The sequence below is a fragment of the Triticum dicoccoides genome, chromosome 3B (genome assembly GCF_002162155.2).
Source record: "Triticum dicoccoides isolate Atlit2015 ecotype Zavitan chromosome 3B, WEW_v2.0, whole genome shotgun sequence".
Taxonomy (NCBI): domain Eukaryota; kingdom Viridiplantae; phylum Streptophyta; class Magnoliopsida; order Poales; family Poaceae; genus Triticum; species Triticum dicoccoides.
Genome location: NC_041385.1, coordinates 52,174,927 through 52,191,329, shown reverse-complemented (window position 1 = coordinate 52,191,329; position 16,403 = coordinate 52,174,927). Strand labels below are relative to the sequence as shown.

General features: G+C 40.9%; 1 protein-coding gene across 1 annotated transcript; it reads left to right on the top strand.

Annotated features, from left to right (window-relative positions):
- The first annotated feature begins 1,512 nt into the window (after positions 1–1,512).
- On the top strand, positions 1,513–3,720 carry LOC119274652 (putative F-box protein At4g22180). The gene has a single exon (XM_037555369.1). The coding sequence runs from the start codon at positions 1,945–1,947 to the stop codon at positions 3,349–3,351; it is 1,407 nt and encodes a 468-aa protein (XP_037411266.1). The 5' UTR covers positions 1,513–1,944; the 3' UTR covers positions 3,352–3,720.
- The last annotated feature ends 12,683 nt before the right edge of the window (positions 3,721–16,403 follow it).

Sequence of the window (16,403 nt, the reverse complement as noted above, 5' to 3'; positions counted from 1 at the left end):
TTCTCAAACTCTTGAGTATTTATTTAGAATATTTGGAATATAAATAAAACTGAAAGAAAGTAAGCAAAAAACAAAAAACATGAAAAGAAAAACGAGGTTGTGGCCTCCCGTGTGCCTAGGCCGGCCCATCTCGCCCCCTTCAGGCGAGACATAGAGGCGCCCGATACATCAAGGCTTCGATCAAAACCCAGTGCCTCGTTTGCGATCGTGTGCACAAGCCGACCATGCAGTTGGTGTGGGCAGTGTTCAAGACTATCATCTTCAAGGACGGTGAGTGGGTCGATGACTTCTCCATGAGGATCACCGGCCTCGCAACCTCACTCTGCTCCCTCGGTAATACTTTTGACAACACCAAGATAGTCCAAAAATTTCTTCGCGTTGTCCCGTCCCATTTTTTCTTTTTTTTCTTGTTCTTTTTTTTCATTGTTTTTTCTTTTCTTCCTTCATCTTTTGGTTTTCTTCGTTTCTTTCTTGATTTTCATCGATTTTGTTTTCCTTAATTTTTCTCTTTTTCTTTCTCAGTTTCATTGTTTTTTTGCTTTTTTTCTTTCTTCATGTCTTTGTTTTTTCCATGGTTTTCATCAGTTTTATTTGTTTCTCTCCCGGTTTTCTCTATTTCCATTCTTTTGCACAATTTTCTTAGGTTTTTCATTTTCTTTTGCTTTTCTCTTTGTTTTCGCTTTGGCTTTTATTGTGTTTCTAGTTTCTTTTTCCCCCTTTTCTGTTGAATTTCAATGGTTTTATTTTTTCTTCAACACATGTTAAGTTTTTTAGTACACATCATATTCAATTTTAATACACATTTAAGGTATTTAAAACATATTTTTCTTATATATCTATTAAAATTTTCTAATAAGCATTTATTTTTAAAATACATGGTCAACATTTTTTCTATACACATTTTTTACATTTTCTCAAATGCTTGATTACATTTTCTAAATACAAGATTAACATTTTTTAATGCATGGTCAACGTTTTATAAACACATTTAAATTTTCAAATGCTTGTTAATATTTTCCAAGTACAATATTAAGATTTTTCAAATACATGGTAAACATTTTTTCTATACACATTTTATTTTTCAAGTGCTTGATTAACAATTTTCATATACAAGATTAATATGTTTTAAATACATGGTCAAAAAAATTCTATTGAAATTTGAAAATTTTGAAATTCCTGATTAACATTTTAAAAATACTTCTTTAACATTTTTGTGGTTTTTTAAATGCTTTATCAATATTTTTTAAAATACATGATCAACTTTTTTCATACACAATGTATATTTTTGCATACATGAGAAACATTTATCTAGACTCAAAAGTTTTTTAAATGCTTGGTTAATTTTTATAAAAATTTTTTAAAGTTTTTAAATATATTTATTTAGAATATTTGGAAGTATAAAAAAGCAAAAAAAACCAAAAAACGTGAAAAAAAGAGGCTGTAGCCTCCCGTGCTGCCTCGGCCGGCCATCTCCTCCCATAGAGGCGCCCGAAGAGGAGGGGGGTTGGGCCGTTGGAGCGCCCCCGGCGACACCAACCGGACCACGGGCGGCGCCGCAACTACTGGAGGTCAGCCAATCGAGCGGCGGTGCGGTGACTCCGGCGAGCACGGGCGCGTCCACTCCGGCGACCTCGGACCTCCCCAAGGTGCCGGCCACCATTCTCTTCTTCGTCCTTGGCCGCCGGTTAGTGCTTTGGCTTGGGCAATCAGAGTTCGTGGAAAGCAAATCAGAGTGGAATTCCTTCACCAATCAACAGAGGGTCCGAATAATTTCAGTGTTCCAGTCTGGATTCGGATTTGCTTCACCCACTCGGAGTCAGGGTGAGGCCTCGGCCGGCGATCTATAAGTATAACCGGGACCCCGGCCTGCCCTCCGTCTGCTCTAACCAAGATTGCAATTTTCTTGCCCAACAGATAGGCTTTGCTCTGCTCTGCTCTGTTCCAATGGAGACCTGTAGCATAGTAGCCAGGATAATGAGATTGCAAGACCTAGTAGCTATGTACCGCCACAAGTTGTGTTCTCTAGTCTTCAGATCTCTGCCCAGGCTGCTGCTAGGCTTCCCTCCCAGCTCAATCAGGAAATTCTTCAGAGACGAACATGTTCATGTGGCACTGACAGAGACCAAGATGGCGGCCACCTTGCCGGAGCTGCCGCAGGACATCTTGATGGTTATCTTTGCCGCTCTCGAGATCCCCGACCTCGTGTGCGCTGGCTCGGTCTGTTCATCCTGGCACTCCGCATACGCCGAGCTACGCAGCCTTGGGAAGTACAAGCAGGGCCAGACGCCTTGCCTGGTTTACACCTCTGAATCTGATCCTGATGATGTTTTGTCCCTCTACAGCCTTGCCGAGAAGAGGTCCTACAAGTTAACTCTGCCGCAGCCACCTATCCGCAGCAGGTATTTGATTGGGTCCTCACATGGATTGCTTGTTACCGTCGACGAGAGGTCTGAGATGCACCTTCTGAATCCAATCACCTGTGAACAGATTGCTCTCCCTTCAGTGTCCACCATTGAGCATCTGAAGCCCATATTTGACGAGCATGGTGATGTCTGCAAGTATGAGATGTCAGGGCACAGTGGATCGTACAGCAGTTATAATCCGCCATTCATCTTTGCTCTTGCCGAGCTGAGGGATAGACTCCAGTGGAAGGCGTTTGTATTTCCTGATACATCCACAGGAAGCTACATTGTGGTGCTCATCCACAACCCACAAGCTCAGCTCTCATTTGCAAAGGCAGGTGATGATAAGTGGACCTGGCTACCGCCTCATTATCTTCATGAGGACTGCATGTACAAGGATGGCATATTGTATGCAGTGAATACAAAAGGAGAAATCCACGCTTTCGATCTTAGTGGCCCTGTGGTCACTGTAAAGACAATCATAACGGCACCTAAGCATTATGATTGTGATAGCAGGTATATCGTTCAAGCTCCATGGGGCAGTCTGCTACTTGCGTTCAGAATAGTTCATGACCATGATTTAGAATATGAGTACTGGAAGACTACAGAAACTAAAATATGCGAGATTGATGCTCTGTGGAATAATATTGAGCTAACCAATTGCTTGCGTGACCATGTGTTATTTCTTGGTCATAACCTATCGCTATGCCTCAGTGCTGATGAATATCCTGCTCTCAAGGCAAATTGTTCCTATTTCACGGACGATAATTATCTGTGGACAGTGGGATATAAGAATAATCATCGTGATGTGGGAATTCTTAAGTTGAATGATAAGAGCAGGGAAGAACTTGTGTCTCCTCAGCTTTGGTCCAACTGTCCGGCTCCAATGTGGATTACTCCTGATCTTAGAAAGATCAACGCGATGGGCTCAATGAGCCAACAACTCTGAAGTGAACTGCTACAGTCTCAATTAACATACGTGCAGTGCAGCAAGGCGGCACTACTAGAGTCGAGAGAGAGAGGTCTTGTCTGTGCTGCAAAAATGGCCGGTCCCAAGGAGTGCTCAACATCAACATCCTTTTCTGCTCAGTCTTTTGATGACGCTGCTGGTGTGGTAATCAGAGATAATATATGCAGGTGTTTTCAGAAAATCATGGAGAAGGCGGAATCATCTTGTAGTTACAACAATAATTTGTAATAGTTTTTGTGGTAACAGTTTTTTTGTTTCAAATAATTTGTAATAGTCTGCTCAAATACTATACATATTTTCTTCATATAATATATGCTAGTTCGCTGCTGTTACAGCAATATAACAGTGTTGTTTCCTACAGAAATGAAAATAAAATATAAGAGCTCTCTGTTGTATCATTGCACACAAGGAAATATTGTTCCCGCATAATATTTTCCACTGTTGTTCATGAATGAACCACAAGGATCTGGTTGTAGTTTGAGAACCACAAGCGTGTAAACCCACACGATTTACAAGTTTATACAGCAAGTCATATCTTTTATGCTAGCCACCAATCAGCAGGGAGGTCGTGGCAGAAGTAGGTGTGCCAGCGCAGGTCACGCCCTGGAGGAACCTTAGCAGCACAGCCAACCCTGCCGCAGCGAACAGCTACTGAAGGATGCTTGCTGTAATGCGCGATCAGCTACAAAAGCGAACGAAAGTTAGCTTAGAATCAAATGGAGAGAGGTGTAAGGAGTAAAACGATGCTAGTTCAATTTCTCACATCAGAGGTGCGCACAATCCCATTTGGGTGAAGCTCCACCTGAAAAATGCAAAAGTGACACACTGTTGTTGTCGCCGGAGTGGATCTAACTATTCTGCAGTACCTCTTATATCCCTCCACAATCTCAGCGGGGACGGTCTCTCCATCAATAATCTGAACATAGGCGAGATACAAGATTAAAAAACAGAAGTGCATTAGCAAATAAAGCAAAGTAGGAGTAGTAAATGATACAACTTGTGTACAAATGAACCAATTCTGGCTACCATTTGTGCAGATATGGATGGAATGATAAAACAATGCATATCTTTTTTATTTCAGATATGATGCATTATAAGATGTGATGTATTGAATGGGTCACCAAAGAAAGTGAAGCAATGGAAAAAAAATGAATGCAAGGTTGATTGTCAAAACTCAAACTGAGTGAAATTACATGTGGCAGAGTACAAGCAAACTAAGACACAATCCTCTGGTAACTTTGTTTGTGTGGATAACTATGTTTTCCTATCAATGAATTTTAACTGAATGCAAAGTTTTTGCTGCCCTTCATCAGAAGAGAGCTGCTGCAATTCCAGCAAAGTTTCTTTGCATAATGCTATGACTTTTAACTAATTAACACAAATTCAGTTCTCATGCAACTATCCACGAATTCCAACAAAGTCCGTTTTATGGTTTGTGACTCAGTTTTGTGTTCTGAAACTATAACTGAATTTTGTGTTCAGTTTGTCATTTCTTTTCAATTTTGTGTTCTGAAACTATATCATTCAGGTATAATGGTTCTGGGCACCTAGTAAGGTAAACAGCAAACATTTCTTGGTCATCACAACAGAGGCAGTTCTTTCTGCACTTCATCAGAAAGATAAACATCAAATAATTCAATCTGAATTTTGTTAACTGATTAACATGAACTATCACTGATTAACTGATTACGAGGGAAAGAAATCAGTTCAGTTTTCTCATTTCTTTCTGATTGTATATATTTTTCAATTTTCTGATTACAAAAGGCAGGGTCTGAACATAAGTTAATCCAGTGGATACAAACAAGTTAAGGCACAATCCTATGGTAACTTTGTTTGCAAAATTCACAGAAGAACACCTTGTCGGTAACTTTGTTTTCCTATCACTGGATTTTAACTGAATGCAAAGTTTTTGCTGCCCTTCATCAGAAGAGAGCTGCTGCAATTCCAGCAAAGATTCTTTGCATAATGCTATAAATTTTAACTAATTGACATAAATTCAGTTCTCATGCAACTATCACTGAATTTTGTGTTCGGTTTTCAATTTTCTCAAGGCGAAGGCAAAGTTGTAGAGAAGGAGATAATTCTCTAAAATCTCAACAATTTGGGTACTGCAGAATACCAACAAAGGCATGGCTAAAGAAATTCGGGGAATGAGAGGAATAATTCATACCACTGGCACATCCTTCTTGGTCTGCCGATCATCCTTGTTCGTCTTCTCATCATCCTTGTTTGTCTTCTGATTACAAAAGGCAGGGGTGTGAACATAAGTTAATCCAGTGGATACATGCAAATTAAGGAACAGTCCTCTTGTAACTTTGTTTGCAAAATTCACAGAAGAACACTTTGTTTTCCTATCACTGGATTTTAACTGAATGCAAAGTTTTTGCTGCCCTTCATCAGAAGAGAGCTTCTGCAATTCCAGCAAAGATTCTTTGCATGATGCTATAAATTTGAACCGATTAACATAAATTCAGTTGTCATGCAACTATCGACAAATTCCAGCAAAGTCCATTTTATGGTTTGTGACTCAGTTTTGTGTTCTGAAACTATCACTGAAGTTTTCTGAAGGAAAGGCAAGAGTCTGAATTCGAGGAATTTGAGGAATTGGATCATACCAGTGGCACATCAAGAACAGGAGCAGGAGGAGGGGGGATCACCCGGCGGCGGGCCCAGTACAACCATGCCTTACTACGCCGCGGCACGGGGAGCAAGGTATTCTTCTTCTTGCCCTTCTTCTTCTTCTTGTTCTTCTTGTTGATCACCGGCGCTGCTGCTGGCGGCGGCCCGCTCCACCACCCCTGGAAGGCCTCGAAGATCCTCGCCACAACCGGCCCCGGAAACCGGAGTCGGAGGGCCTCCAGCAAGCTCCTGAACCAGACCGCGTCGGCCTGAGGCGGAAGGTGAGCGGGGGCGGGGACGATCGTAAGCGGGCGAGGCGGCTGGGGTCGCGCGCCTGGGAGCTGCAACGCGGTCGCCTGAGATGTCGTGTCGACCTCGGGCTGGGTCGGCGGTGGTGGCGCGCCCGGGAGCTGCAGCGCGGCCACCCCGGACCCAGTCGGCGCACCAGGGAGCTCCAGAGCGGACACCTTCACATCGTACTTGGACGCCTTCGCCTTGCCGAGCTTCTTCCCGGCGCCTTGCGCCATTGGAGGGCTGTCCCCAAGAAGCCGCTTCTTGGCTTCTTGGTCGTCTTTTGTCTTCGCCCGTACGGCGAGGTGGAGCCGAAGGAGAAAGCACGGCGAGAGGGGCGGTGAGGCGGTAGTGGTGGACGGCGGCGAGACTGTTGCTTCGGTGGTTGGGTTGGGTGGTGCAAGCTTGAGGAGGAGGATGCCGGCGGGGCGAGCTTGCGGGACTCTGTTTTGGGGGGAAGAAGGCGGAGGGGAGGGGGCGACTCTGTTTTATTGGGGGGAAGGCCGCGGCCCGTTGCAAATTCTCACTTTGTGTAAATTAATATTGTTATATAAATTGTTTTACATGTTTATATAAATTCTACACTATAAATTTATTTCAAATAAAAAAGGCCGTGCCTGTCAATTAAAAATGGTTGAATGAATTCAAATTTTTATTTTGGTACATGAAAATGCTCTGCATTAAACAATGATTTTTTCGAACAGTATTCTCATGTAATTGTTCATGTGTGTAAAAGACACTGTCCATTACTATTAATTTCTTAATATAGATAAAATAATTCATATGAATTTGTTTGATTAACAACACTGCCACTCCTTGGTTCAACTTTTCTTCTTCTAAAATGGTACCAAAGTATATTTAGATATGCAAATAATGTCACCAATAGATTCTTTTTAGACAACCCTCTAAGCTTTATTGATTGATTAAAACATTCATGGTTACATCAGCCCCATCAGTATTTTAATTTTTAATTTCAAAAACATGTTTGAACGGAAAAACTTCCTTTGAATATTTTTACACCATAGAATTATTTCAGATGAAAATGGTTGCGTAACTTCAAATATTTACTTTGGTACATAAAGATGCTCTACATCAAACAAAGTTTTTTGAACTATATCCTCATGTAAATGTTCATGTATGTAAAAGAAATTGTCCATGGTCTTTAAAAAAAATGTAACACAGACAAAATCTTTTCATACAAATCTTTTTGTAAACAACACTGCCATGCCTCAGCTCAACATTTCTTGTTCCAAAATTGTACCAAAGTAAAGTAAAAAAAATGAACAAAGTACAATCAAAGTCGCTCACATACACTCACCCTTATGAACCCACCCACTCACACTCTACCCCTATGAGCACCTGTGAGAGACCGAGCCGGCATATATGTAAAAGAAATTGTCCATATTCTATTTAAAAAAATGTAATATAGTTAAAAATCATAGAATTTTTTTATAAACAACACTGCCACGCCTGTTCAACTTTCCTTCTTCTACATATAAAATAAAGCATTCTTCTTCTAAAATGGTACCAACACAAAGTATTTAGATATGTACGGAAAGACTCCCACCATCAGCTCCGTCGCTGTTCCGCCCCACCTTCGATGGCCTTTGGCCCATGGAGGTGCGAAGGATCTCCTCTGCCGCCACGAAGGACCCCACTCCCGTTTTTTTAGATTCAACATCTTGGTTAGTGTTGCATGGCAGTGGCGATGTCACGGGATAGGAATACTTTCTTCCACGCTTGATCACCATCATGATGGTGCATTTAGCGTCGTCAGAGGACGTGTGAAGGAGCCTGTAGTGGCTGCCCTGCCATTGGCAGCGGATTTCGTGCCAACGGAGGTGAAGACGAAGACAAGACCGCAAGTTGTAGGAGGCAATGCTGGAGCTCTCCTACCGTGACACAGAGTCCATGGCGGTGGCCGAGCTCGATGCCATTGCAAGCTCCCTGGTGAAGCTCCACCACCGTCGCATGGTGTTTGGCCTCCCTGGCATTTTGGGACTATGTTTGCAACTTCCCTGACAACTTTCGTGTCGCCATGGACCCATACGACCTCGAGCTTGCGTGTTGGTACCCCTTGCTTGTTGTCAGCTCCCTGGAGCGTGACTTTGTTGTGGGCTAGCGCCTAATCCGACGTATGTTCGGCTTCTCTATCCCGCACCATGCACCGTTAGTCGATGTTGTTGGACACAGAGGATGCATACTGCGGACACGTCCCCTCTCGCCCCCATGTCACTTCAACGCAAGCGACACGGGCAGCCAAACATAAACATCCCCGACGGCTTCCCCACCCTTTCCTCTCCTCCTCGTCGCCTCTAGTGCATGGGTCGTTAGGCGACGCACATGTTCCGAAATGGCACAACCAGCTTACATACGAGCTCGACGTGCCATGCCAGGGACGTGCCGGCCCATTGACCAGTTCTGCTCACCCTCTCTCTCTCTCTCTCTCTCTCTCTCTCTCTCTAAAAAGCTCTAGAATACATATATTTCATAAAGAATTGCTTCAGTTTTGAAGAAACAATTAGCAGTGTTAGAAAATGTTGATAGTATTTAAAAACTGTTTCAAAATGTATTTGAATTTTTAACATGTATTCAATTTTCTTTCAAAAGCATGTGTTTAAAAAAAGTGTTAACATGTATTTGAAAAACATCAAACGTATACCAAATAAATGTTTCACATGTATATTGAAAATTAGAAATGTCTATGAAAAAAGGTAAACTCCAAAACATGTATTGGAGAAAAATGGCAATCGTTGTATTTAAAACAATGTTAAATCATGTACTCACTCCAATCCATATTACTTGTCACTCAAACGGATGTATCAAGATGCATTTCAGTGCTAGATACATCCGTTTGAGCGACAAGTAATATTGATCAGAGGGAATATTTAAAAGATGTTAATTATGTATGTAAAAAATTTAAATATATATTTTAAAATGTTAGTCATGTACTTTAAAAAGTTAATAATGTACATGAAAATTGTTAAACATGTGTAAAAAAATGTTTCTTATGTATAAGCAAAAAAAATGTACAATATGTATGAAAAAAGTCAGCAAAACATTTATCTGAAAAATGTAATATATATTTAAAATGTTAAACGTGCATAAGAAAATTGTTTCTTATGTTTACGCGAAAAAATGTACTATATGTATGAAAAAATAGACATCAAAACACATATCTAAAAAATGTTAATGTATTTTAAAATGCTAAACGTCTAGAAGAAAAATGTTTCTTATATATATATATATGAAAAATTTACAATTAATATAAAAAGTACACATCAAAACATATATCTGAAAAAAGTAAATCATGTATTTTAGAAATGATAAACAAGTATAGAAAGTTCCTACTGTATATGAAAAGTGTAAAATCTGTATGAAAAAAAAGTAGACCTAAAACATATATATTTTTTAAAATTGTTCATCATGTATTTAAAAAATGTTAAACATGTATAAAAATGTTCTTGTTGTATACTGATAATGTACAAAATGTATGAAATGGCAAAAAAAGCCAATGGAAACGAGAAACAAACATAATAACCAAGAAAAAAGGAAACCAAAGAAACCAATGCAAAACAGTGGAACATAGTGAAAAATAAAAAAAAACATGAAAGAAACAAATAAAACCAAAGAAAAAAAAGGGAAAAGAAAAAGGAAAAATAAAAAGGGAAAATACAGAAAAGGCCAAGACAACGATGCAAAAGAATGAACGTAGTAAAAAATGGTGCCAGGCCCAGTACTGCAGCAACAAAAAAATGCCGAGGGAAGCATACGTCTCGCTACAAGCAAGATACTCCGTCCATTCCGATTTACTCGTCCTGGTTTTAGTTTAAATTTAAACTAAAACCACGACGAGTAAATCAGAACGGAAGGAGTATATATAGCGCTTGCGCAAACGAACCGGTGGCTCCGAGCTCGTATTCCTTTCCGGTTCGCAGCAGCAAACCAGCACAACCCTATCTCTCGTTTATAGCATGATGAATCGCCCGCTCACCTGAAGGGGTTTCCTCCCGCCGTAGTTACCAAGCCAGCCCATTATCGTCCTTTTTCTCAGTTTGATCGATGGAGACGCTCGCGTGTGTTCGCTCACTCATTTCTTCTGAGTTTTTTGGTTTTCTTTTGGTTTTCTCTGTTTTTTCACCGGTTGCTTTATCTATATTTGTTATTTCATCAATTTTCTTTGTTTCTTTATGGTTTTTATTGGTTTTTATGTAGTTTTTTTCTTGGTTTTCACTGATTTTTTGCTTACTTTTTTCTTCATTTTCATCGGTTTTCTTCGTTTTCCTTTTGTTTCTTTCTTGATTTTCATTGTTTCTATTATTTTGCACTGGTTTCTTTCTTGATTTTTATTTTTTCTATTACTTTGCACTGGTTTCTTTGGTTTTCTTATTATTTTTATTTTTCTTTCATTTTCTTTGTTCCTTTTTTGGTTTATTATTTTTTCCTTTGTTTCTCTTTTTGGTTCCCATCAGTTTTTTCTTTCTCTTTTCATATATAACAGGAATATTTCTTTAAACATGGTCAACATTTTGTTCAAATACATAAATATTTTTTATATACATGTTGATTTTTTTAATACATGTTTAACATTCTTTTCAAACATATATTTTTGTATCAACATTTTTTCATATGTATAGACATTTCTTTTATACATCGGGAACATTGTATACACACATTTAACACTTTTCAATTACATGATTAAGATTTTTTAACGCATATTATTCTATGTCTACTTTTTGCATATACACTATACATTTTATATACATCACGAGTATTTTTATTTTCATGTTTAGCATTTTTAAATATATGATTACTTTTTTAGACGTGTCTTTTTTATGTCTACTTTTTTTGTATAAACAATTGTACATTTTTTTATGCACTAGGATTTTTTTTCATATACACATTTAACATTTTTCAGATACATGATTAAAACCAAACCTTGGTTCCCCAATCCCAAATCCCTCCTAGACAGACCAAAACCCACTTGCGCTCAAGCCGCCCGCCATGGAGGAGGCGCCAAAAATGCATGCTCCCAAGAGGCGTAGATCTGTTGGAGAACCATCGGGAAGGCTCGATGTCCTAGACTTCATCAGCCGCCTCCTCGACGCCATGCTAGGAATCATTGTCTTCCTCCTCCACACCAAGGATGGCGCGCGCCTCAGGCACTCTCCCGCCATTGGCAACCCCTCTGGTTCTCATCCAATGTGTTGCTCAACCTCGGGGCAGATCGGAGTCTCTCCAATAGTGACTCCTGCGTTGTGCTGGTCTCCAGAATCCTCTCCGGCCATCCCGGGCCAGCCGACCGCTTCTCGCTCCTCATTTCCCTCTAGTCCGACATCCTGGGCGTGGTTGACATCTGGTTCCGCTCCAGGTCCTTTGTGGGCCCCCAGAACCTCTAGGTCTCCAACCTATAGTGGGAGCACTGTCCGCTGCTCCTGCCATTGCACACACTGATCCGCTTCGCGCCGACGCTCCACACGCTCATGCTTTGGGACTGGCAATTCCCCGGCATGGTCGTGCCGCCCGCTTTTCCGCTCCTCAAGAAGCTCCTCATGCACAATGTCAGTATCTCGGAGGATTGCCTCCAAGGCATCATCTCTAGATGCACCGTTTCACTACACAAAATGGGATTGGGCGGCCTTTGCATCAGCTCCCCGACTATCAGGTTCATCAGCACTGGTCTTGGGAATCATCCTAGACAAATATGGTGAGCAATCATAGAAGGCCTGGACATTTTGAAGTTGGGTGTTATCAGAAGGATTGGTAACGGGGCGAACAACAAACATATTGGTTGATAAGTAGATACCGAGAAATGTTATGATGATGCCTTATGGGAGGCGTGTCAATTCCACTACAGAGTTAGTAATCGACCTTATTGATCATATGTCAGCAACATGGAATATGGCGAAGCTTGAGGAAGTGTATCTCACGATTGACATTCCAGCAATAATAAGCATCTTGTTATGCAGTACTTATATGTCGAACACTTGGGCCTGGAGCTTTGAGAAAAGCGGAACCTTCACGGTGAGATCAACATATAGAATGATGGTAGACAGAAAAATGAGGCATGGAGTAGGGATGAAAATGAAGTGGAAACTTTCCGTTTTTCCGGAGGAAAAATGGAAACGGAGAGGAAATATGAAAATGAAAACGGAAATTTGCAAAACGGAAGTGGAAATGGATTTTTTTCCAGTAGAACATGCATGGAAACAGAACTTTCTGTTTCCATAAATACGGAATTTCTGTTTTTACTATAGACCTATAGCTGCTTTGTAGCCCAACCACCAAAGAGAACACAATGACACAATTAGTAGAATGGATCTGAGGCCCAACTTCTACTACCACACATGTACTCAGCTTCACCCTATACGCAATTGTCCGGTACTACTACAATACTATGCTAAGGTTCTAACATAATAATATTATTTTGTAGTCGTGTTAAGAACTCATTATTTTTTGTGTGTGTATTTCTCTATGATTCAAGGGGTTTTTAAGTTCCGGTCAATGCCTATTTCTGTTTCGGTATTCACTTTGTATTCGCTATGTTTTCGTTTCCGGTAGTATCTGTTTCTGTATTCATTTCCGGGGTTTCTGTATTCGTTTCCGCTTCCGTAAAAAAATGTGAAAACAAATATGATAGCACTCAGTTCCGTCCGTTTCCGCTCTGTTTTCATCCCTAGCGTGGAGCATGGCTAGATAACACGGCGGGTTCATCAAGCATGGATCGTGATGGTAAATCCTGCAAATTACTCCCTCCGTAAACTAATATAAGAGCGTTTAGATCACTACTTTAGTGATCTAAACGCTGTTATATTAGTTTACAGAGGGAGTACTTTGAATACGTACACCGGTCCCTGGCAAAAAAGGGATGTTCTTATGGCGACTAGCAAAATATCCTCTTCCTACAGAGAATGCCCAGAGAGCACATAAATATGTCTCGTACGACTGCGTGTGGTCTATGTGGAGCTACGGATTCTTGGCGCCACTCATTACTTGAGTGCTCCATGGCTAGGATGCATCTGGGCCCTTGTTGACGGAGAACTTGCAGTACACCTTTGCGAAACCATGGAGCCTAGTACCAAACAGTGGATCTTTATGATGATTGACATGTTATCACATGCTGTGTTTGCTAGGCTTGCCGTGACATTGTGGACGATATGGTGGGCTAGGAGGAAAGCCATCCACGAGGAGATCTTTCAATGTCCTTCGGCCACACATCATTTATATGCAGGTTCATTGAGGATCTTGAGCTAATGCCGAAGAACTTACCCTGGGCCCCGACCGAGAGGGTGATTAGAGCAGCTCGGCCTAAGGCACCACCCCACGATATTTCGAAATTCATGTAGATGTTGGCCTAGCGAGGAGTCAAGCTAGAGGAGCGGAAGCGGACCGTTTGGCGGGATGGCCAAGGGAACTATATGAGCAACTCGTCTCTGGTAGTTCATGGTATACCAAGATGTCGCCACCTTGGAAGCTATTGCCTGTCGGGTAGCCCTATCACCTGCTGAGGATTTGCAGCTAAGCAATTTTATTGTGGCCTCGACCTCGAAGCAGGCCATTGTTGATATTCAACGGGGAAGCAAAGGCGGCTATGGTACTATCATTAGTAAAATTAAGAAGAAGGCGGTAATGTTTAATTGTACCTTTATTTTTGAAGGGCGTGCTTCAAATATAGACGTTGATAGGTTAGCCAAGTTTTCGAATTCCCTTGATCAGGGAAGACATGTTTGACTGATGCAACCACATGACCCCTTTTGTATTCCTCTCCATATGGAGTTTGAGTAATAAAACTTGGTGATACCCCTAAAAAAAGATGTTTTTCTGATTACGAACAAGGCTTCGAGGAGCTGGTCATGGAGGACGCCCCTTGCCTTGAGAGATTGCTAGCAATTTTTCTACACTCTGGTCTCTGGAGGTCCTAAACTGGAGATACTAGGTTTGTTGTCGGAAGGCATATCCACACTCTACAATAGAACCACTGTCTTTCATGTAGCAGGATGGATAGTCACCAATTCAGCATGGACAACTTCTTTACTGGGTTTGTTCATAAATATATGACATTTTGTCAGTTCAATTTGAACTGATAGAACGTCTTATAGAGGTATTATTAATTTACAGAGAAAAATGCATTTTTTTTCTTATCATGATCATGCTTTGTTCGTAGCTTTGCATAAATATGGAGACAATAGGAACAGATAAGAGATCATATACTGCAGTTTGTAATGTGATCATAAACAGTGGATGCGTGTGACACTTTTTTTCTTTCACATTCTCACTGATGTCAGATACATAGGCCAGGCAACAATAGAAACAGATAAGATATCATTTCAGTTCTACACCTTATATTCCGTCTTTCTTAAGGAATTCATTCAGGCTTTCACCATGGCAAATGGTAGTAGAAACAATAAACTTTCTATTGTGAAAATATTTTCATGACATGTCTATTAGGCACCAATTTTGCTTGACCTCTAAATAATTTTGTAACTGCTAGTGCTTAAAGTTTGAGAAGTCATGCTTCTACTTGTAAAAGGAGAGCAGTTTACAGAGATCAACTGGAATTGATAGACCCTCACAGAAATAGAATATAAATCGCTGAGAAACTGCAGTTCCAAGCAAAGCTACCATGTATTCAGGTCACCGTCAGAATTTAACTTTGCCATGACAAGGGATCACACTTTGCAATTAATCATACATGTGGAATTTAGGAGCTCGAGGCCTCATAAAGGCTTAAGGCTCTGCCTAGAAATAGTGATGGATCTTCTTGGCCAGTCCAAGGAAAATGTAACAAAAGCAACTTAACGAGCAACACTTGTCAACAACATAACAGTATGTGTAAATCAAACTCTCCAACAAGCTAAGCAACACAGTATGTGCAACACAGCCCGCAAAAGAGACTGACTGCCACGACACATGAAACAAAAGACCTTGGAGTTGCAGCCCGACATCCTAATCATCTGCAGCAATAAGCATCATTGTCATCAGATTCTTCCGTGCTCTCTTCTTCATCAGATTCGTCTGCACCATCCTCCTCGTCTTCCTCATCATCGATACCCTCTTCTATAGCAGAGACAGTAATACCTGCGTATTACAATAGAAGCAAAAAAGTTGTTATATCTATCCGTATGACAAGAACTACCAACCATATGAAACCATCCAAGAAGAAATAATTAAATGTTTCAGTAAAATGTAGTACCCTTTTTGTCATGTGGACATGTCCAGTCGTGGAGCGAGATCAGCATCTCGAGTAGGTCGGGCTTGAGCGTACTCCGACGAGGGTTCACAACTTTCTCGCCCACGGTAAATACAGACTTAGAAGGGACGGTGGAGATAGGAATGGCGAGGATATCACGAGCTAAGTTTGCAAGGTTGGGGCAACACTTAGACATGCCGCTCCAAAACTCCAAGATATCCAGATCAGTGTTTAGATGCATAGCTGGTGATTCCAAATACCAATCCAGTTCCGATTTTTGTTCTGGCAGAGCATAACCATCAAACAGATCATCCTTAGCATGGTATTCAGTAACACCATTCCCAACTGCAGCTGAACAAGAAGATGGCGACTTCTCATATTGAGCAAACAGTCTGTGGAGCAATGCGACAACTCTGTCAGTATACTGGCTAGCACCAACATCACCATAGATCTTCTTAAAACAAAAGCTGACTAGGTTGAGCTTGTAACGAGGATCAAGAACAGCCGCACAAGCCAAAACGAGGCTGTACTCTGACCAATACTTGTCGAACTTAGCCGTCATGTCTTTCACCATACCAGCCATGAAGTTTTCTTGCCCTTTTGTCACTCCAAGCAATCGGTAAACCTTGTATAGTCCAAGAAAGTATAAACTAGCAGTTTTGTGCTTTGTGGTTAAGAAAGTGCATGTGATGTCATAGAGTGGCTTTATGAACTTTTCCATTGTTACCACCCTGTTCCATTCTTCATCACAAAGATGGAAATTAGACAAGAAGGTCTGATGTTTTGATGCAAAATGCTTCAGAGCATCCTTGTAATACAGCGCACAGCAAAGCATTTTGTAAGTTGAGTCCCAAGTAATAACCAGATCAGCACGTAACTTCATTGCAACATCAAGATGACAAATTTCTTTAGCACACTGATAAAACTCATC

Coding starts and splice junctions, on each gene's coding strand:
- LOC119274652 (XM_037555369.1), top strand. CDS start 1,945: ATGGAGACCTGTAGCATAGTAGCCAGGATAATGAGATTGCAAGACCTA.